General features: G+C 40.9%; 2 protein-coding genes across 4 annotated transcripts in view; one reads left to right on the top strand and one right to left on the bottom strand.

Annotated features, from left to right (window-relative positions):
- The window catches only part of Pros1 (protein S), a 68,768-nt gene extending 59,496 nt beyond the window's left edge, over nucleotides 1-9,272 (bottom strand). The window contains exon 1 of the mRNA XM_075951256.1: nucleotides 8,982-9,272. Within this exon, the coding sequence (XP_075807371.1) occupies nucleotides 8,982-9,057 (76 nt within the window). The 5' untranslated portion in view covers nucleotides 9,058-9,272. The remainder of the gene's footprint in view (nucleotides 1-8,981) is intronic.
- A 7,809-nt stretch (nucleotides 9,273-17,081) lies between these two features.
- Arl13b (ARF like GTPase 13B) overlaps nucleotides 17,082-23,409 on the top strand; it is a 60,722-nt gene continuing 54,394 nt past the window's right edge. Inside the window, exon 1 of one of the 3 annotated variants that reach the window (XM_075950842.1) lies at nucleotides 17,082-17,375. In XM_075950842.1, coding sequence (XP_075806957.1) covers nucleotides 17,317-17,375 — 59 coding nt within the window. In that variant the 5' untranslated portion in view covers nucleotides 17,082-17,316. The remainder of the gene's footprint in view (nucleotides 17,376-23,409) is intronic. The other 2 variants (XM_075951018.1, XM_075950932.1) reach the window with 2 other exon arrangements.

The raw sequence follows: 23,409 nt of genomic DNA, 5'->3' as shown, positions 1-23,409 counted from the left end.
AGGGATGGGGCTTTATGCATGCCCACTTCAACTCTTCCTGTTGGAAAAGGGAGAGTAAATTCTCAAGGGTATGGCCCCTGGTAGGTTGACCACACTCCAATGGATGACCATACACATAAGAGTGTATGTATAGCACAAAACAGATTCCATTTAAAAAAAAAAGTTAGGTGAATGGGTGGGGTCATCTTAGAAGACTTTGGAAAGGTGTGTAAATATATATGAAATTCTCAAAGAACTGATAAAATGATTTTTTTGTTTGTTTTTTGAACCAGAGTGTCTCTGTGTAGTACTGACTGTACTGGAACTTGCTATATAGACCAAGCTAACCTCAAACTCAAGAGATCTGCCTGCCTCTGTTTACTGAGTGCTGGGATTAAAGGAATGTGCTACCATACCTGGTATAATCAAAATATTTTTCAAAACATAGTTTAAAATTATTAAAGAACTTAAAAAAAATTTAAAAATTAAAGTTGACATACTTTTTGTATATTACTAGATACTGCTTCTTCCAGGAGTAGATGGGAATGGATGCAGAGGCCCACAGCCAGATATTATGTGGAGAGGGAATCTAAATTGAAGGTTTGTAACAGGTTCCTCCCCCTCAGAGATAAGGAAACCCCTTGGCAAATTAGGAGGAAAGATTATAGGAGTCAGAGCAAGTGAGGAAACCAGGAGAACATGGCCAACTCAATTAACTAAGCATTGCTCACGGCTCACAGAGACTGTTGGCGAATCTACATGGGTCTGCACCAAGTCCTCTGTATATATGCTATAACTGTTGGCTTGGTGTTTCTGTGGGGCTCCTAACAGTGAGGGCGAGTGTTTCTCTGACTCTTGCCTGCTCTCAGAACTCATTTCCTCCCGTTGGGTTGCCTTGTTCAGTCTCGTGATGAGAGCTTTTGCCTTGTTTTACTGTAACTTGTTTGCTTGTTGTCTCTTGGAGGACTGCTCTCTTCTGAAGGAAACAGGAAGGGAGCGGATCTGGGGAACAGGGGAGACAGGGAGAGTTAGGAGGAGTGAAGGGAGGGGAAATTGTGGTCTGTGATCAGGGCTACTGAATGAGAGAAGAATCTATTTTCAATTAAAAAAAGAGAGAAGAAGAAGAAGAAGAAGAAGAAGAAGAAGAGGAAGAGGAAGAGGAAGAGGAAGAGGAAGAGGAAGAGGAAGAGGAAGAGAAAGAAGAAGAAGAAGAAGAAGAAGAAGAAGAAGAAGAAGAAGAAGAAGAAGAAGAAGAAGAAGAAGAAGAAGAAGAAGAAGCTGACTCACCAAGGAGGAGAAGAAGACTGGAAAAATCAAGTTGAGGGTTGAAATCAACAAAATAGAAACAAGGAAAACAATCCAAAGAATCAATGAAGGAAACAGGGCTAGTTCTTTGAGTAAAATCAACAAAATTGACAAACCCCTATCCAAACTAGTTAAAAGGAAGAGAGAGAACACACAAAATAACAAGATCAGAAATGAAAACGGAGCCATAACAACAGACACTGAGGAAATTCAGAGAATCATTGGGTCTTGTTAAAAAGCTTATGTGTGACAAAGTTGGAAAATGTAAAAGAGATGGACTTGTTTTTAGATAAAATCCAAATACCCAAATTAAATCAAGACCAGGTGAGCAGCACACAATGCCTGTCTGCACTCTATGTGCAGTTTGTGAGCTACGAGCAAGGGGCTAGAGGTTAAAATACAGAAACACACAGACAGAGAGACAGAGACATGGACCTCTAGTCACTGGTAAGAAGCCCTTTAAACAACAGCACCCTGGAGGCTTAGCACCCAACAGTCAATTGGGCCAACAGGTGAAAACCTTATCCTCTGATCCTCAAGGCCAAGGCAACCTCTTTTGGCTAGAGAAAGAAGAGCTGGAGAGATAGCTCAGTGGTTAAGAGCATTGGCTGCCCTTCCAAAGGTAAGAAGTTCGATTCCTGGCAACGACATAATGCCTCACAACAATCTGCAATGAGGTCCTGTGCCCTATACTGACAACAGAAGGGAAAGGCAGGAGAGATAGCTCAGTGGTTAAGAGCATTGCTTGCTGAGTTCAATAAGGTGGGACCCAGGGACCCAGGGACCCAGGGACCCAGGGACCCAGGGACCCAGGGACCCAGGGACCCAGGGACCCAGGGACCCAGGAAAATTGATCACATACTTGGTAACAAAGCAAACTTCCACAGATATAAAAAAAAAAAAGTGGGCTGGAAAGATGGCTCAGAGGTTAAGAGCATTGCCTGCTCTTCCAAAGGTCCTGAGTTCAATTCCCAGCAACCACATGGTGGCTCACAACCATCTGTAATGGGGTCTGGTGCCCTCTTCTGGCCTGCAGGCATACACACAGACAGAATAGTGTATACATAATAAATAAATAAATATTTAAAAAAAAAAAAGATTAGTAACTACCTGTGTCTTATCGAATCACCATGGAATAAAGTTAGAATATAACAACAATTCAACCCCCAGAAAACCTACAAACTCATGGAAACTGAACAGGTAACTACTGAACCACCCCTGGGTCAGGGAAGAAATAAAGAAAGAAATTAAAGTCTTCCTTAAATTCAATGAAAATAAAGATACAAAATACCCAATCTTATAGGACACTATGAAAGCAGTGCTAAGAAAAAAGTTCATAGCGCTAAATTCACAAATTAAAAAAAGACGGAGAAAACTCACATTAGAGACTTAACAGCACAGGTAAACGCTCTGAAGAAGAAGAAGAAGGAGGAGGAGGAGGAGGAAGAAGAAGAAGAAGAAGAAGAAGAAGAAGAAGAAGAAGAAGAAGAAGAAGAAGAAGAAGAAGAAGAAGCAACACAAAGTGTGCTCTTTGACAAAGACTGTGCAATGGAGATCTCACTGGCAGCTAGGAGGATCCCAGAGACTCCGGATGAACAGATAATGTGATTCGAGTGTACAGAAAATTATGGAAAATGGCTGACACATCCTGTGGGAACGTTAAAAAGCGTGTTCAGACAGGACTATTCCATAGCCTCTAATCTACATCTCTCCAGCCCCAGTAGTGTTCTTTCTAAAAATAAATTTAGATGAAGAGACGCAAATGTACAGAACAAGGATGTGACAACTTTAAGAAAAAAAACAAGGGAAATCTCAGGCCACCTGTTACTAAAGACAAAGGTGAAACATGTTTTCTTTCATACCTTTTAGAAGCAAGAAACCAAGTTAATGGCTTGATTTTAGACTTAGACTCCAGATTCCTAAGACTATACATCCCTTTAGTTTAAGTCACATAACTTGAGGCACTTTTGATCTGACAAGCCTGGGACATTCAAACAAAGTTTTGCTCTTAAATTTTTGCTTTGTTTTTCTACAACTAGGTTTTATCCACCCAGAAATCTGGTGACTTAGAAGGAATGCCTTTATACAAGCAATTACTATCCTTCCTACCTAGCTTTTAGTAAAAGCTAGGAATAATGTTTAGTATTTCATGTCCTTCAGTACCTCTGAGAGAAAAGAAAGATTGTGCTCAAGTCATGACAGTGAACAAGGTAAAATGATGTTTTTGCAGCATATGAGTCAGGGTTTGGAGGACCAGAACTTTTTTGGAGTGAATAGATGCATCACCCACAGGTAAAAAGGCATAGGCTCAGTAAGTTTGTGTAGAATTAATTGCTCTTACTACAAAACAACAACAACAAAAAAAAAAAAACACTGTAAGAATTCCTGAGGGCAAGAATGATGGAAAATGGGTCACCATGGCATCATTACCAAGCTCTATTTGCTAAGCAAGAGAGATTCAGGCAAGCCTTAAAGTCACTACCTGTGTTCCATTGTGTGCCTTTCTTTGGAAGAAGGCCATGGATGCCTGTTACAGAGTAAATGACTACAAAGTAGACTTTTCTTCAATCTGTTTTTCTGCCTCAGTAGCCATTCCCTGTGGGAATCTTCTTATCAATGCTCTGTGTAACCTCAGTGAGGCGACGTGAACAATGTAGCATCCTTCCATGACTGTAGGCACAGAAACAAGGGCAAGACACTATGCAAATTGTCAATCATGGGACTTCAGAGTCAAACTAAGCCAAGAACTGATTAAGCTATCCTAGGAATTTGAGAAGGCAGGTAAACTTAGTCATCTGAAGGCAGTCTGTTAACTATATACATCAACTAAAGACTCGTGTCTTTGCTGTCCCTACCCATGACTGACCACACATCATTGTATAGCTTTCTGATCAATCAATGTAACTTTTCCAACCTTCTCAGAATTCTTCCTTGTTATAGTCTAGCCCTTAAGTGTACCAGAAAAGCTCAAGTGTAAAAGTTCCTGTCCCCAAAGCAGCAGTGTTCATGGTGGAGTCTTTGGTATGTGGCTGGTGAAAGAGGGTTCTGGATTCATCACTGAATTAACCAATAGGTGGATGCATAGTGTAATGGACTGGGAGCAGCATAGGAAACGAGCTCTCCCTTTTGATTCCATGACTGTAGGCCCAGAAACAAGGGTGAGTGACCACAGTCTAAAAGGTCTGAAATCATGAGCCCAAGCAAATCTTTCCTTGTCCTGGTCAATTTTTTTGGGTATTTTTTCACAATAATAGCAAGAATACAAGAAACTTGACACTAGGATTGTGGTTGGTGCTGTGATTATAAATTATACAGGTTAGAACAGTGTGAAATAATTTGGGGGAGCAGGCTAGAGACGGTGTACAACATGGTAAGTGGAGGTTAGTGGACGATTCTGGAAGAATCATAGATTAAAATGTTCAAAACCTCTCCATAGTGGAGAGGTTGTACATGAAAGTGAAGACTGCTTTGGGAACAGGACTAAAGGTCATTTGTGCTATATTCTGGCAAAGAACCTGTCTAATTTTCCCCATATTTTGCAGCTGTATGTGAGGGGAGGCTTAGCAATGAAACCCCAGTTAGTCCTTTGAAAGAAATTCCAAGGCAACTCTGCATCCAGGATGGGGCTTCAGAATTGCTGTTTGATCTCAGCTAGATTTACAGTAAGACTCAGGAAGAAAAAAAAATCAAATGGAGAAATTTGCTCTCTGACCAGCAAAGAAAAGCCTGTAGAGTTGGGCTGCTGCTCATGGGGACATTCAAGAGAGTAGCATCATAAAAAATAATCCAAGCACGTTGTACCTGGGTAGTTAGAAAGATAACTTGAGGTGATCTCATGAATCTGGAATACCCATCTTTTATGGGCTCAGAGGTGGGTAAATGTAAACCTTTCATTTGAGAAGAACATCCCTGGGTGTTCTGATCCCACAGCTAAGAAATTATTTCCTCCATATTTCTGTTGCTTAATCACAAAATAACCGAGGAATCCACTGTAGCCATGATGCAAAGGGATGGGGTGGCTACTGATCTTGCTATTAGCAGAACTTGATTTCACCATGTGGTACTGTGTTTTGTTTTGGTTTGGTTTTTTGCTATTGTTGTTGTTTGGTTGTTTGTTTTGTTTTGTTTTGGTGTGGAGTGCCAGGGTCCCATTGATATGTCAAAGAAAAATGTAGCTTATAGCATGACTGAGGTTTTGTAAGCAGACCCTGAATGTCCTGAATCTGTGAAAGCGAAGTCAAAGCAACGCCGGTGACAGCAGAACAGCAGAGATGCCAGTGACATCCACAGCGTCCACAGGAAGCTGCAGATAGCAGAGCAAAGCCTGTTCAAGAGGATAACCGTAAGGTCTGAATTCAATACAGCTGTGGGCGTGGCCTTCAGGGCTCATATCATAACATCATGTGCCTCAGATGGCAGACGTATAACTATAGCACTCAATGTGTGTCCTGCAAGCGTTCAGTCTTCTTTAAATGGATTTTCTCTCCCTGTTTTACAGTTCTTCTCATTTGGCATAGGAGTGTTTGCTCATGCATACTTGAGTATTGGTTGTACGTAACTTGTTCTTCTTGGATCTCAAAGTTCCTATCTAAGATTTTGCCTTGAATCTCTGAAAATGCTTTGGAACTTTGACTTTTGCTCCATGATGGAACTAGTAAGAACAAAGACACAAAAAAGCTGGCCTAGTGTGTTCTGATGCCTTCTGCATCCTGAGATTGACATAAGCCTTTGAGGCCCAGGAAAGCGATTATAGTCCAGATACTAAAAGTTCTACAAAAGCTCATTCATTGAGCACTTCATCCCTAAAAAGGGGGTAATCTGAAGTGGCCTTTTCGGGGATCATTGGACCACGAAAGCATTTGCCCAAGGCCTTGAATTCACAGTTTCATGGGTTTGGGGAGGAGGTACTGTATCATAAAAATAACCTTTTTTTTCTTCCCTGATGATGCTTCATCTATTGCCATATTGTTCTGACTTAACACATGCTTCCCTAAATGCCCAAGAATGGCAACCTCAAAACCATAAGTCAAAACAAACGCTTTCCTTTTAGTTGATTGTCTCATGTGTTTTTGTCAGAATGACTAAAACTGACTAAGACATTCCTGATTCATTATTGCAACTCTCAGATAAAGAATACACACACACACACACATACACACACACACACACACACACGTATGTATGTATATATGTATGTATTACATATGTATTATACCAATATGTTTATGATCAGAAGTATACCATTCTGTCCCTACACCTCAACGGTTGTGTCTATCTTACAATGCATTTAATATTTAATGTATATAAATATTATATATAAACAGACTTCTCATATTATTATTTAAAACTTACATATTTAAATAGTTCACTCAAGATACAAAAGAGACATGAAACTTCAATCAAATGTCCATGTTTAGTATATCTCTGTACTTGCTGGCACAAAGTTCATAGTAGAAGAATACACCATGGTATTTTTTATTATCACCATTGCTATATCAGAAGCTAACTCTTGCAGCACAAACCCCAAATATAAATTAACCTTGAGAAAATTACTCCATTAGTGTAGTAGTATAGATTCTGAAGTAAAGGAAATTTAAAGAAAGACAAAAATAAACTCATGACAAAGAGGAGAGCTAGCAAAGGGCACAAAACATGTGGAAATAATGGGTCAATATGTGCTGAGAACACTGCATCCACTCGAAAGGGAAGTCTGGATAAGGCCAAGTTAGCCCACCCAAAATAGACATCCTCCTCTTCCCATTTCCCTATTCACCACAAGCTCTCATGAGTGATGAGCAACCTGCATGCAAAATGTGAAATCGACATACAAGGCTTTTTGCGTACGTATTTCTTACTTTTATATATTTGTGATTTTTACTCATGCAAATACATTTGGAAAGTCACTTGATAGCTGAATACTTGCTTTCTTATTAAAATGAAGAGCTTGAAAGCCAGGCATGGTGGCGCATGCAAGCAATGCCATCGCTTGGAAGGTCAAGAAGGCTCCTGTAGGCGAAGTGTACTTCAGAACTATAGAGCAGGGTGCCGGCGTTTGTTGGTGGTGTTTTCAGCACCCTCTCAAAAATATCTGTTTTCTGCAAAGGGCGGCTTATTATAGCAATATTTTTAGAACCGTACAATCAATTATACGTAAGATATTTAAAAATCTAATTATAGCTCAAATTTCCAGTCTTCTGGAGTCGGGGAGTTTGGAATCTAGCTCAGTTGCCAAGTATTCACAAAGACCTGGATTTAATTCTCAGTGCCACAATGAAACCTGATGATAAACAAGAGACCAAAAGAAAATCTTTGGGAGAAGTCACAGCTTAGGGTATCCGTTTCTTCACCAATAAACCATAGATGATTTAAACCGGACAACAACCAGGAAGGTTATGGTCATCATAGGGCCAAATATTCTTTCTGTGATGTCCTTGTAGAATGAACTTGTCTGTTTTCTGTGTGGTCCCTTGCTCTTTTCCCAAACACCAGCTATCTAAATTTTGTTTTGTTTTGGTTTCTAGATAGGGTTTCTCTGGGTAGCCCCAGTTATCCTGGAACTCACTCTGTAGACCAGCCTGGCCTTGAACTCAGAGATATGCTTGCCTCTGACTTTGCTAAGATTAAAAGCATATGCCACGCCCACCCTGCTGCTATCTGAAAATATTTGAAAGTCTTGATAAACAAGATAGATCACGTGCAGGCATACAGTCACATGTAGCTTAGTTATAGGGATTTGACTGGTGAAGTTTTATAATTATAATTTGTTTATCTTCAACACAAAATGAACATTCTGGTTTTTAAGTTAGTTATAATTTTAAAAATATCTGGCTCTCTTCCTTATTAATTAATAAAAACTTGGAATTCTAGCGAACTCCCATTTAATTATATCTTTGAAAAGTTTCTTTGGTGCCCTTGGTAGCCTAAATGGTATTTGTTAAACAGTTATTGCTCCCCTGCCAGTTTCTGGGAATACAAAAAAGCAAAAGAACGCACTGATAATTATGAACATATTTAAGCTTTGGAAAACAATTTAATTGACAATTAAAATGTACTAAAGCCTTGTTGTTCGTTATATATTTCTAAGAGAAAACTCGATACGCTGCCTGGAATCTGGGAATGGGAAGAGGAATCAGAAAAATAGGGTACAAAGAATTCCTGCCACCACCTCAGAACAGTCGCGGTCGAGATCCTCAGAACAAAACGATCCTCGGGACAAGATAATAGCCAGCAGTCATTTCTTATATCAAGGTTAGAGAATGATACGTAAACCCACAGTAATCCTCAAACAGTTTGTCAATGTGAGACAGGCCAATCAAGTTCAAAGTCCAGAAATTGCAAAAGGAAGGGTAGCTGCAAGAGAGGGTGCAGGCTGGGGCACTCTTTTGTAAAAGAAAGGGCACCAAAGGGTTGACTTAGCTTTCCTAGCAATGTTTAGGACTGTGCTCATCCAATTCCTTTGACACTTAGCGTCACCCAGGTTCTTGCGTCAAGTCCTGTGGAGACAATGATTCTCAAAGCAAAGCAAAAAGGTGGGATCCTGTCCCACCTTTATACCCTCAACTAGACCCAGGCTGCGGCTACTCTCTGAGTAGTGGGGGACTTACTGGAAACTAAGGAGGCAGCGAGCAGCCTAGTGGAAAATCCTACCAGCCGGGGCATGTAGGAAAGGGAGAGGCCAGGAGGTATGGATTACTTACAGTTTGTCTCCGAGGCTGGCAACACCAAGGCGAGACATGCCAGCAGCACCGGAGAGCGCGCGCTCAGGACCCTCATTGCTGAGCGGGTGGCCCGGGTTCACGGAAGGCGCAGCGGGGACCGCGCCTGAGCTCGGCCAAGGGAAGCTGTAAGTCTGGGCTCAGCTCTACCAGCTCTGCTGTGGCCCAGCCCGAGCGCAGGCGGAGCAGCCCGGGGCGAAGGGGACCGCCCGCTCCCAGCCCCCAGCCCGGGAGGGGAGGCGGTGACTGGGACATTTCCTGGAAGCTTTTCGCAGCTGGGGGTGGGGGTGCGGGGTGAAGGGGGGTTGGAAGGGGGAGGGCTCAGAGAGTGAGGTCGGAGGCCAAGGAAAGCTTATCAGAGGTCCTTTGTCACTGTCTCCAGTTCTGCGTTTACTTCTTTTCTTTAGAAAGTGAAGTTTTCCAATGGTGAAGAAAAGACCCTCTCTCCTTCCCTAGCTCCCCCATCTCCTTTTCCCTCTCCCTTTCCCTTTTCCACTCACTCTTTCCCTCCCCCTTTCTCTCTTTCCCCTTCTCTCCTTCTTTCCATGTCTGGAGACTGTGTCCCTCAGGAGGATTTCAGGATGTCAACCTGAACTCCTCCGAAGTCAATTTGGACTTTAGGAAGAAGACTGACCTGAACAGTAGTAAAGGGAAGAAAAGAAAATGGAATGTTTTGATCACCTGTGGAAAGCTTCCTCCAAACAGCTTTTTTTTTCTATATTAATGTATTACCATCAGTTTTGGTCCTGCATATGCCTGTGAACCAGGCATTAGGATGCTGCTGGAAACTCAGAACTTGGGTTTGAAGCACAGTATTTGGTCTTACCACTGTTGCAAAACGTTAAGAAAAGATCCTGTCCTTTTGAACCCAGTCATATCATGTGTAATACAGAGATAACAGGTTTCCATAGTGTCGAACTGAGACTTTCAATAGATGCAATATGAAGCGATAAGAGCATGTCAAGTAGCAGTTCGCAATGCATATATATTATTGTTCATTTTCTGCCCAAATGAAACATAAATTGGTTTTTTTTCTAGGTGTGTGAATGAAACTTACTAAGCAAAATCATATTTTAAGGATTATTTCCAGATTCTTTTTCTTTCTTTTTCCTTTTTCTTTCTTTTGGGAACTCTTACACTATACCAATCTCTCTTCTGTGTCTTGTTTAAGAATTGATGTATGATAATGGTGTAGGAGGTCCTTCTGTTTATGTGTTGCTTTCATTGGTTAATCAATAAAGAAACTGCTTGGCCTGATAGGACAGAACTTACAGAACTGAATTCTGGGAGGAAGAAAGCAGAGTCAGCGAGAGCCGCTATGGAGCTGCCAGGTCAGACATGCTGAATCTTTCCCAGTAAGCCACAACCTCGTGATGACATACAGATTAATAGAAATGGTTTGACTCAAGATGTGAGAGTTAGCCAATAAGAGGCTAGAGCTAATGGCCTAGGCAATGTTTAAATGAATACAGTTTCTGTGTGATTACGTCAGGCAGGTGTAAGCTAGCCAGGCAGCTGGGACGAAAAGCAGACCCTCTCTCTCCTTCAACAATTGGTACCAGACTAACAGGAGAAAATAAGATTTAATCCCATATATATGCAGGGGAATTTTACAAAATTGTGAGCTTCAAGGAGGTGGCCCAATGATTGAGACATATAGCAACTTAAGCTGTGGAAAGGGAGTTGGAGTTTTCAGCAAAGGGAGTCGAGTATGGGGAGAAAAGAGCTCAAGGAAAGACAATGAGTTGAAATGTATGGTCAAAAAAGGTTTGCCTTTTTGTCTTGGGGACAACAAAACTCACCTCTGGGACTTGCTCTTCCTGGTCTGATAGGAATTTTACTAATCAAAAATTTTTTATAGGTATAAATTTCTCTTGTATCTTGGATCTTTTAAAAATGCAGGGCAGTGGTGGCCCTGGCCCAGGCCTTTAATCCCTGTACTCAGGAGACAAAGGCAGATGGATCTCTGTGAGTTTGAGGCCAGCTTGGTCTACACAGTGAATTCTAGGACAGGCTCAAAGCTACACAGAGAAACCATGTCTTGGAAAAACAAAAAACAAAACCCTTTAAAAGTAATTGTTTGGATGTGTATCAGCTTTGCGTGTGGATGTGCTCCATGTGCCTGCAGAAGCCAGCAGAGGGCACCAGGTCCTCTTGGAACTGGAGTTACAGATTTTTGAGACACCCTGTGAGTACTGGGAACCAAACCCAGTTCTTTTGGAAGAGCAGTGAGGGCTCAGCCACTGAGCCATCTCTCCAGCGTCTAAAGCTCTATTCTTACTTATCTTGGTTGTATCTCAAAAGGTCCTGTGATAAAGGCTTTGTAAGGCTGGTGCTGGTGAAAGAAACATTAGGACTGAGGCCTAACAGGTGGTGTATGGAAATGTGCCCCCCCCCTTTTCCTTAGAGAAAAGTAACCAAGTAACCAGTAACCACAAGGTAAGCAACCCTTTGGCTTCTTCCTTCCAGTCCTAACATTACCATGGTACATTGTGCCATCGCAAGCCACAGGCTATGTTATAGAACCGCTCTAAAACTGTGAGCCAAAACATTCATTTTCTCCATTACATTGATCCTCTGGTAGACTTTGTTGTTGGTTTTGTTTTGTTTTGTTTTGTTTTCATTAGGACAGAAGATGACTGACAGAATTTCCTTTCCACATCAGGGAACTCACATTTTCTTTGAAGCAGTCACTAAAGAGCTTGTTACTTATGCTGGATTTTGATTTGCTGTGGTTTAAAATGTCCCTTATGCCACCAGCACTTGTTGAAAACATCTGCAAACTTGGGTTGTGGCCATAGGTGAACTTCATTACTTATAGCTTCAGGACTCTCAGTTCCACACCTACTGCTCATTTCTGGGAAGGTGAAATCCAGTCCCCCAGACACCCAGTATCCCACATCTTTCTCTGGCTTCTGTCATGACTCCTTTGTCTTCATAAGGTCCAGTGGAACTGCAAGCCAACACCGGCATGGCTGTGAAGATGGTGGGACTCAGATGTCCATATTTTCAAATAAAACTTTAACTGATATGTGCATATATATATATATATATATATATATATATATATATATAACATGTTGCTATATCATATTCTAATTTCTTCAGTTTACTAGAATAAGAATTATCTAGTATGTCTGTGATTCCTTCCTTTAAAAGAAAAACTTTACTCCTTTGTGAATCCTCGACTCCACCAGGTCTATGTGTTTACCACTTTATTCTCATCCCCAGGTGGTTCAAGAGCAAGTATAAATCTAATCCCTCATAACTGTTTGGGTTATATTAAAGGAAGCTTTAAGTATTATATTTAATATTTAGAATGTAAATGCACATATGCCACAGGTCTTCAATGAAAAACTTCATTTGAAAATCTCTTCGTTATTGGAGGACAATTTTTTGGGACATTGTCAACTTTGAGATTTCAAAATTTCCCTCAGAGAGAGAAGTTCATAAATAAAAAATCAGCAGCATTTCATAAAGTATCATTTCCAATTTAAACAGAGAGAGAGAAGAGAGAGAGAGAGAGAGAGAGAGAGAGAGAGAGAGAGAGAGAGAGCGCCTGAGAAGGGAACATTAAATAAATAAAGCCATTTCAAGGAAATGGAAAAATAGAAAAAACACCTCATTTTCTTTGCCTGAAAGGGATGGACATTTTAGCTTCAGAACTACATTGCTGTATCAGTGCACATGAGGAACAACTGCCTCTTTGCTGTAATGTTAAACTTGAATACTATCTGAAATGCTGAATAGGAAAATTGAAGTGTAGTAATAAGGGCGGCGGCGGGGCTATGTCCCCAAAACCCCAGCCACCTGCCCGGCTAGCTTATGCCCCGAAATAATTACATAGACACTGTATTCTTTTAAACACTGCTTTGGCCCATTTCTATGTAGCTTCTTCTAGGCTAATTCTCACATATTAATTTAGCCCATTTCTAATCATCTGTGTAGCGCCCCTAGGTGCGCTTACCGGGAAGATTCTAGCCTAAGTCCATCCTGGGTCGGAGCTTCATAGCATGCGTCTTCCCTGGAGCAGGTAGCATGGCGTCTCTCCTGCGTCTGCTCCGGAGAGCAGAGCTGCGGAGTCTGACCTCACTTCCTCTTCCTCCCAGCGTTCTGTTCTGTTTACTCCACCCACCTAAGGGTGGGCCTATCAAATGGGCCTAGCAGTTTCTTTATTGCTTAGCCAAAGAAATCAACAGATTGATATATGACACTCCCACATCATTGAAGCATATATCTCTGGATAAAATATGTGGGTTTTAAACTTATAAGCTCCCTCTAGTTTTAATTCAATATTGATATCTGGTTTCAGCTCTAAGTATCAACACTTTGGCTAATATTGAATATGATTTAGGTATGGTGTGGGAGGTCCTTCTGTCTATGTGTTGCTTTTATTAGTTAACAAATAAAGAACTGCTTTGAGCCTATGACAGGAAAGAATAGAACTCGGCGGAGAAAGCTAGGCTGTATGCTGAGAGAAAGAAGTCAGAGCGATACCATGTAGCCCCACCAGAGACAGACAATGGACCTTTAGCTGCTAAGCCACAACCTCGTGGACAAACACAGATTAATATAAATGGGTTAAATTACATAAGAGTTAGCCAATAAGAAGCTAGAGCCAATGGGCCAAGCAGTGATTTAATTAATACAGTTTCCGTATGGTTATTTTGGTTCTGGGTAGCCAGGACGAACAAGCGGCCTCCTTCAACATAGATATGCTTCCTTATATACAAGCAAGACTTGTCCAAACTTGAACTCCTTATATAATCCTGTTTCCATATTAAATTATAAAGTTTCTATATTTTGTGTTATTTTACTAATAAAGCAACTAATGTGTTCATTAATCATGCTTTCTATATACTGTTCTTTCTGAACAACAAAATGTATCAGGGCAGGATGTTTTTGATGTTTGATTTACAGCTTTGTTTCCAGTGTCTGGAACACTGAGTAGTCCATAGACATTCGACTGAACAGTTTGAGCCTGGGGATTTATATATGGCGGTATGATGGGTGAACATGTGACTCTTGGTTTGTGATTGTAGTTTTGTTTGCTTACTCTTTAGTAGTACTAAACATTGAACTCTGACCCACACATACTAGGGAACTTCTTTACCACTAGGCTGTAGACTCACCACCAGACATTTTTCCTTCCTTCTTTCCTTTTTTTTTTAAGTTGGTAGAATCTCACTATGCACTGCTGGATGACCTGGAATTCTGTATGTAGACTGAACTGACCTCAGATTCATAGAGATCTACTTGCCTCTGTTTCCTGGGTGCTAAGATTAAGGGAATGTAACACCACACCCAGTTTAAGGGTATTATTTGGAACGATAGCAGCAAGGACTATTTTGCTCATTCATTGTGGTAAAAGAGCCACAAAAATGTGATGATTTATTTCTTGATCACGGGAAATTGAAATCTGCATGTCTTTCCAGGCAGAGGCTCACCATATGTTGGCATGACATGCTATCATAGACTCTTAAAACTATTCACATAGAAAGGGGGAGCAGGGATCATTGCCCTGACTGTCAAGTACCTTCATGAAATATTGACATTCTACTCACCATTCAACTGGGCACAAGAAGATACTTGGTGTGCTTGATTCTATAAGGTAAGAATAGCTTTCTTGTGTGCTTGTAAAGCGAATGGAAAAAGAAATGATTAGTATTTCCCCTGTCCATCAAACCACATAAGGCATTGAAAAACTTAGGGTCAAATTCCATAGATGATGACTGACTACTTTCTGGCAGTAGAAATTACTACCAGAATTTAGTTTTAAAGCAGGTGGTACCAAATATGCTTCTCTAAACTCCAAAGGTGCATGCACATAACAAACTTCTTCAGGCACAGAAGGGATACTTACACTTATTCTTTTTTTTTTAAAGAAAGTATGTTTTTTTAAAGGAAAGCAGAAGATTAGGGCAAGCTCCTAGAAAACATATGAAGACAAAGGAAGAATTATCAGGCAGAGAAGAGAAACAGGATAATATAAAACTGTGAAAGCGCAAGAGGAGACCAGAACGAGTTTTAGAAGTCTTAACTGTATTAAGTGAGTTGAGAGATGCAAAAGAGCTGCTTCTTCCCCCACAGTGTCTGGATCTCTTCCTCAGCATGAGGGCTCTCCTATGGCCTCTTGTGAAGCCCCAGATTGTAAATAGAGGATCAAAAACCACATCCAGTACTATTCAGATGGATAGGTCAAAATTAAACTCAACTGTTGGGAACCCCAAAGTCTCCACACCAGGGTATGAAGAAGATTCAAGGGCCACATCAGTTATAGGAACAAGAAAAACTATAAGCATTTAGAGTCCAGCATCCTCTTGAACTTCCTGGTTGGTCAACAAGGTCAAGGAACAGGAAGTGCTGATGTGAAACAAATCTTATTGTGTTGAGGTCTATCACAACATTTCCTTCAAGAGTTGTAAAATTGTCATTGAAAGAACAGCACAGGTGAACTTTGTTAGAGTCATCAATCCCAAAGCCAGGCTGGGCACAAAAAAAAAAAAAAAGAATGCCTGGCTTGTGTGCTTTATTTCTGTTTAAATGAAACATCTAAGAGGGGAGGATGACAGAGGGAAGTGAGAGGAAGGCAGAAGGGGATAGGGAGGGAAGACAGAAGAATTTAGACGATATAATTTTGTTTAGCATGGTTTGACGGCATAGAATGAATGAAAGAATGAACTTCGACAACAGTGCTCTGTAAAGTTGTTGAACCACAAGTTACAGAGGGTGGATAGTGAAAATTAGTAAAAAACAAACAAATAAAAAACTTGTTAGCCCCAGTGATAGTTAATGAAGACGCTTTCCTTATGCTTCCTTGTACTTCCACCACACTCCATGGATATGCAAATAGGTAGCTATGGTGTAACACAAATGCTCGTGAGACACATAACAGTAACTCTAAAACCTGCTATTATCGATCAGAGGCTGCATTGAATTCTATCTCACCATCTCAGGAACCTTGTGAACTGGTGCGTTTTCAATCCCATCTTACAGAAGGCCTACAGAGGTTCAGAGTCAGCAAGCTCATGAATGAGAAAAGAACTGCTTAACAAACCCAGTCTAACTTAGTTGTATACTGCCATTTTCCCTTGCACTGTGAATTCCCAGTGTTCTCTTCTATGATTTGAAATGTCTTTATCATCTATCTATCTTTCATCTACCTTTTAGTCAGAAGTTGAATAAACATGGCTCTACATGTTATTGCTTGCTTTTCAAAAATGTATATTAATTTTTCCTCAATAAGTATATTAGAAACACATACATTAAATACCTCTTTTTAAAAAAAGCATTGGAAAAGAGCCAGCATATCCACAATCTCAAAATTCAAATATCAAATGACCGTGATTCTAGATAGCTAAAATGTTCCTCAAAAAAAATACATTAAATTATTTCCTCTCCTTATTTTTTGAGTGGTAAGTGCACAACGTTTTCATTTAGTTCCTTCTATGTTTGCACATTCTACAACAAGGACATGTTGCTCTTGTAATTGCAACCCCTTCTTACAAGAAATATATTGTTCACTTTTTTACATAACAGCGATAAACATCAGATTAAAATAGCATTTCCATTTGAACTGTTGAAACAGCTCAGCAAACGAGTTTTCCCCGTGTGTCTTTAATTTATAATTGCCTCGGTGTATTGCTCCTGAATTCTTCAGCCTGAGTAGACCTGAGCCCCAGAGGATCACCATCCTCACTGCATAACAAAACAGAACAAAACAAAAGCACGCAGACGAGCAGAGCTTTTTGGATCTCATTTGAGTTACTGGAGATGAAGGGGGATGAAAAAAAAAAAAAGTTTGACAGGCAATGCATTTCCATTGGGTATATAGTCAGGACCTGGGTGAGATCTCTCCGGGCACCCTGGATTTATCTACGGACGCTCCGGTTGCCTAGTTACCAGATCCTGCTTCCGCGAGCTCCTCCTTATTCGTCTAGACCACGCCCACTTCCTCTTTCCGCCCTTTGACAGGGGGCGGGGAGCATGGAAGTTTTCAGCCGCTCAGAAGCCCCGAACGGAGGTCGTAGGCCTCTGATTGGAGAAGCGCGGTGTGGGCGGTTCCGAAGGCGGGCCTTCCGAGATGCGGGAACGTCAGCACGTCGACGCGGGGGTCTTCTCCGGAGTCCCGCCACCGTCTTCAGGCTGTCCCGGGGCGGCGGGCCGACGCGGTTAGGGCCGAGCCCTGGGATCGGTCCCGGTCACCGCCTCCCGGTCTGTTCTCCCGGCCAGTCTGCCCTAGGGGAGCCTGGCGGCGTGGGGCCCCTGAGCCGGGCCGGGGAGCTCGGATGGGAGGTGGCGGGAGGAGAGACCTGGGATGTTCAGTCTGATGGCCAACTGCTGCGACTTGTTCAAGCGGTGGCGAGAGCCCGTCAGGTAGGCTGGGGCGCGAGCCCGCTGCCCAGCGGGATGGGGACGACCGCGCCCCTGGGCCGGGCCGGCGTCGCCTCTTCCCTAGGCGTGGGAGGAGTCGGCCCGGTCTAGGGGATGCCACCCTTCCGGATGGACCGTTCCTGGACCCATAGCCTAGACTGTAGCCCCTTGTCTGCTTGACAAAGTTGTGATCCACGGCGTATACATATATTTTAAACTGTTTCTTAGAAAGATGCGAGCACGAGCGTGTCTGTGGAAAGAGAAGGAAGGAGAGAACTATCCATTGTGATTTTCTTGAAAACGTTTTGTAATGGGAAAGTTCTTAAAGAGAGGTTTGAAGTACAGCTTTCCTAATAAACACATCCCTGTTGGCGCTCTTTCTGTCGCATCTCTCTTGTACGCATCTGAAAGCACAACCGCCCACTATTTTGTTTGGCTATTTGGCTCTACTCCTTACTAATTATATGATTCAACCACATTTGGCCCATCTTCCTTATTTATTAAATGAGGATAAGATCTGTGCCTAAGAAGTGTTGGATCCAATTAGAGTGTGGGAAGAGCAGTGTTTTCTCAGCAGTAATTTAGCTGCTGTTTTCATGCACACTCTAGTATAACCTTCTAATTGAAAAGTCTTTTGCTTCATGATTCACTTTGCATAAGTACAACTGTTACTCTTCCGTGCATGGTCCTTGGTTGTTCATTCAGTAAATACTGTCAAGAAAGTGACATGTACCCGGCACTGTGTTAGGGTGAAGTCAGTGAGGCTAATGCTTCTGAAACCTAGAAGCCCAGACTACACAATGTGTTTTACATTATAACTATTGGCTTTTCATAGCTCTGCTTTGGAATTAGACCACAGGCAAAATTTAGCTAAGTGCTTTTTTAAAATTCCCAAACTCCACAAATCTATATTTATTGTAACGATGAGCATTCCATTAAAGTATGCACTGAAAAGCAACACGTCACAGTCACACATTTATAGGAAAACACATGTCTGTATATGGGAAAGAAATTTGCTTTAAACAGAACTTTTGGCATTCTTTCCCACTCGTTGACTTTGGGTTTGAATGTTTCAAGTGAAAGTGATAGGATCCCCTCTAAGAACTGAAGGTGTGTTTATATGATTGGCTTTAATCTTACTCTGGTGATTTTATAGCTTCTACTCAGACTTGAAAGTCAGAATGTACCCCCATTCATACTTGCCTCTGCTTTTAGAGAATGAACTTTTTAGGAGAGTATTAGAGCATGAATATAAGCAGAGCTTTGCTTTTATGACTTACACTAATCCATGAAAAATTGCTTTATATATATATGCTTCCTGTTTAAGTTTTAGATATGCTGTTTGATGTTGAGATTCTTTAATATTTTCTGAAAATATATTTGCAAATGTAATGATTATTCATATTCAGAATATGCTCAGAGGTTATGTTGGCTTTTCTAATAGACTCTGTACTCTTCACAAGGAAGTTCTTTCATGAAACTCATTTGTTCATTTGTCTAATGGCAACCACAACCCATTGAGTGTATTAGATTTGTTTGCTATGTACCAGGCGGGAGGCTGAGACTCAGCATTAAGGCACCAGTCTGGCTTAGTAATGAGGGCCAGGAACCCTGCCAGTTTTTAAACCATACTTTCATACAAGTCAGAACGTGAACCTAGGATTTCAAGCCATGTGAATCAATCTCAAATTGACTATAGTGCTAGATGCACTGACAAGTGACTTGCCCCAATAGAAGCCATATAGTACATTTTAATTTTATTTTGAGACACAGTACAATGATGAAAACAAAAAAATATCAGTATAATAGTGTTAACTAAAATGTGAACCTACTTGTAATAATATTCTTTAGTTTGGTGTGTGTGGGTAAGATCTAGTCTAGGATCCCACATTTTATTTGTTCTGATTTTTTCCACCTTTCTCAGCCTGGTCTACAAGAGCTAGTTCCAGGACAGGCACCAAAAGCTACAGAGAAACCCTGTCTCGAAAAAAAAACAAACAAAAACTCAGTCCATAAGGGTTGCCATTTTTAAGGTGTCTTTGAATAGTACTGCTTAGGGACTCTAAGGTGGAAGCTGTGGCTGTTTGCAGAGACCTCAATTTGCTTTTGGAGAAAGAATGCAGAGACAGTATATCGTTCATTACAGCCCCGTGCTCTACAGTACCCATTTCACAGTAACCATATCAAGGGGTCTGTCGTGCTAGTGGGTTTTATTGCTGGAAAGGTTCATCTTGACCACATGCTTAACACATTGTCTTCCGGGCTTTTCAGTAGGGTGCTTGCTTTAATAGATTGGAATCGGAATCCTAGAAGTCTTAGCGTTTTCTCATGTCGAAGTAGTTGGTTATTTCTATCTCACAACATCCTAAGAGAGCAAGTATTAGAAGCATGGCTGTGAGGTTACTTTTCTCATTCCTGCCGCCAAAATCTGACAGAAGCAAATCATGACAAGAAGGATTTATCTGGGCCTCAGTTTTAAGAAAACACTGTCCATTGCAGCGAGGTGGACAGTCAGAGTTGTGGGTGGGAACCTGCAGCCAGGACTTAGTAACTGGAGAATGCCTGGTTCAGCTGCTTTTCTCTTTCACCTTTTTATTTAGTCTGCAGGGCTTCATTCATTTTCAGGACAGAGCTTTCCTCCTCTGTTAAATCCCCTCAGGGACACTCTCAGTGGTGTGTCTCCTAGGTGATTCCAAATCCAGTCCAGCTGACAATGAAGAATTGTCATCACAATGGCATCAACTTTCACTCAGCAAACTACCTCCCCCCAATCCTGATAGACATTGTGTAGGAATTTATCCTCCGCTGTCAACAGCCTTTGTTTATCAGGACCTAGCTTGGCCTTTTCTTCTTATTTTCCTGAAAGAGAAATTTATTTGTCTTTCCAAGATTAGTTCTTTGACCTGTGCTCTGTCTTCCATTTCCTTGATTTAGTTGTTGACATTCAGACAATTCTTAATTGTTTAGATCAGTATACTTTATATATACCTCACAGGGGGCTTTTGAGCTATAAGAATATATGAGAACCGAAGTCACTTTTCTCCTTAGTCTTTCAAGTTTCTCTTACATCCTTCTTAGAATGCGTTTTCAGGCTTTTCTTGCCTATCCAACCCAAACTCAGCTATCGCCTTCCCATAGATGCACTAGCACATCACTGTAAGTGTAGTAACGTGAAACAATATGACGTTCTTATCATTACGTTCTGAGATCGGAAGTTAAAATAGTCTGCTGTCTAGAAGCTCCAGGGAAGAATCCACTCTCCTTTGCCCTTTCCAGCCTCTAGAGACCACCTGGGTTCCTTGGTTCATGGTGCTGTTCTTCCTCCTTCAAGGCTGGTAGCATAGCCAGTCACAACAGTGTGCTAAAACTTCCTTGTACAGATCCTTGTCCATTACATTGCATCTACTTGTCCAGTCCAAGATGAGCTCCTCCTCATTCATCACACCCCAGATTCCCTGCATGTCAAGTAGCATGTGCACCGATTGTGGACATCCTTGGAAGGCATCTTTTGGTCTGCCACCCTCTACAACCCTCTGTCCTTTTCTTTCCACACTGGGCTCTCAGTTCCCAGTGGGTTATGGTGCTCTCCCTACTTCCTCCTCTCTCCTGCATTCTGTAACTCCCTGTTTAACTATTGTCCTATCCCTTTAAGAGTTATACTAGTTGCTTCATGGTAATTGCAATTAATTCCTTTTGACTCTTGCCTTAAATAGGTTCATATCATCTTTAGATGTCTAAGACCGCTTCTTAAAATTCTCAGTTTTTTACCTTTTTTATTGCCTGCTTCCTTTATCTTACATCACCAGTTTGCTTTCCTTCACCTGTCTTCCTAGTTTTCCCCAAGATTCTCTTTTCTGTGCTATGTCCTTACAATGCAACAAGTCAGATGTTGTGTTAGCATTTCTGCTACATGTAGAACGTTCCTGGTACAGAGAGGCCGATCCTTTACAGAATTCTCAGTCTCAGCACATTCGCATCTGAGCTTGAACTAGTCTCATTTCCATGTCACAAGTTTCTATTGTTTCATTTGTATTTCATATTAGCAGATTCGTTTTGTCTTTCTCTTATCAAAATCAGAAGAGTCATCCTTTATACTGAGTTATGTCTTGTTGTCCTATGTCGCTATGTCCTGGTGGGCTCCCTGTTTGATAGAATAGTTCTCACATATTTTTAAGGGGCACTTTGAGAGATCACTAGTGATGCCTAAAGCTGAATAATACCAAATGTGATACACACACACACACACACACACACACACACTAAGCTTTAACTTGTAGATTTGGCACAGTAAGACCTTAACAATTATAACTAATAATAAAATTGGCCAGTTATAGCAATGCACTGTAATAATATGACCAGTATGGATGCCCTACCATTTGGGGGCTTCTATTAAGTAAAATGAGGATGACTTGAACAAAACCAGTCAGGTTAACAGATAACTAATGGAGGGGTAGGATATGCAGCATGGATATGCTGAATAATGCTTGACGTGAGTCAGATGCGTCACACCCAGGCTTGGCGGAGCGGGTTGATACTTTCACTATACCATTGGGACATACAGTAGAAAACTTACTGGTAATTTTAGAGCACAGTCAGTCACATGCTGTGGTTTGATTGAATGCCCCACAGTGGTTTACATGTTAAGACTTCTTCCCTAACATGTTGGGATTGGCAGGTAGTCAAATTCTAGAGATGAATTTGTATCCTTAGTAGAAAGAAGTTAGGTCACTAGGGATGTGACCTCAAAGAAAGTTGTGGGACCCAAGGCCCCCTCTTCCATCTCCTTGTCTAGCTTATATGTAAGAGATTTTACTCTGCATGTGTTCCCACATATTGGGTAGCACTTCTATAATAAGGACTCAGAGGTTGCTTTTCTTCAAGGCACTGACTCTGGGGCTGCAAATACCTTGGGTGAGTAAAATGGGAGGGCAGCGTGGTATCTCGGCCTTCAGTTTGTGTTCAGATTCCATACTTTGCAACCCTAGACTGATGCTCCTTAGGGCAGGAATGAGACAGGCAAGTTCAGAACAAGAGAGGCATGTGATTTTATTGGTGTTTAAAGACATATACCTACCTATGCTTTCTGTGATTCCGATGCCAAGAAAGGCCCACTTAAAATCAGAAAAGTAAGACTAACTAAAAGCATCTTGAAAACAGAAGTAATATAAAATAACAAACGGCTGTTATTTTAAATCAGAAAATAGAAGTATCTCAAGGTTTTCAGGTATTACCCCTTAGGATCACACGTAAGTGTTAGTCTCAAAGATACAGGTTTTTTATCCTTAAATGTCCTGCATGCTGTTCATCTCCCATCACTTCTCCCTCAGGTCCTTGCCATTTGAAAACAATTTCTCTCCAATATCGATTTTAGCATATCAGTCTGTCAAAGCTTTATTTCAAGTGTTTACTGCTGGCTAGCCCATCCAGAAAGAAGAGCTCTAGGTAGCTGGCAGAATGCATCTCATTGCTTCTGCACACTGGCAGAGTGTCTGTAAAGCTGATGATGACATGGTTTGTTATTTATGCTGTGTTTGTTTTCCATGGAGGAAATATATCCCTGCAACCACATTTTTTTTTGTCCAATTGAATATAAATAAATCTAGGCCATTTATAGAAGTTGCTGAGTTCTTAATTTCTAATTAAGCTTTACATACAGATTAGCAAGGATTATCTAGTATACTGTATGCTAAATTGGAATGCCTGACATTCATTTTATCTGCCTACTTGATTATGCATAATAAAAATAGTGGGATTTTGGAGTTAAAAAGAAGTACAAGAGACATATATGTGTATTTATGTTCAAAATAGAACCTGCTTCATGAAGTTTGAAATATTTTCCATAATGTTGTTTTTTTATGTCAAACTTTGCCCTTTGGTTTTTTGAATAAACTATTTTATCTCTGATATATATATATATATATATATATATATATATATAATTTTAACATTAGAAATAAATTTTATATAATAAATTTTAAGTATTATCTTTCTTTTTTTTATGTATTTTTTATTGATAAAAGGAGAATAAAGAAAAGAA

The sequence above is a fragment of the Microtus pennsylvanicus genome, chromosome 1 (assembly GCF_037038515.1).
Source record: "Microtus pennsylvanicus isolate mMicPen1 chromosome 1, mMicPen1.hap1, whole genome shotgun sequence".
Taxonomy (NCBI): domain Eukaryota; kingdom Metazoa; phylum Chordata; class Mammalia; order Rodentia; family Cricetidae; genus Microtus; species Microtus pennsylvanicus.
The sequence above is the reverse complement of the archived record's forward strand: the minus strand, read 5'-3'. Positions and strand labels throughout refer to the sequence as shown.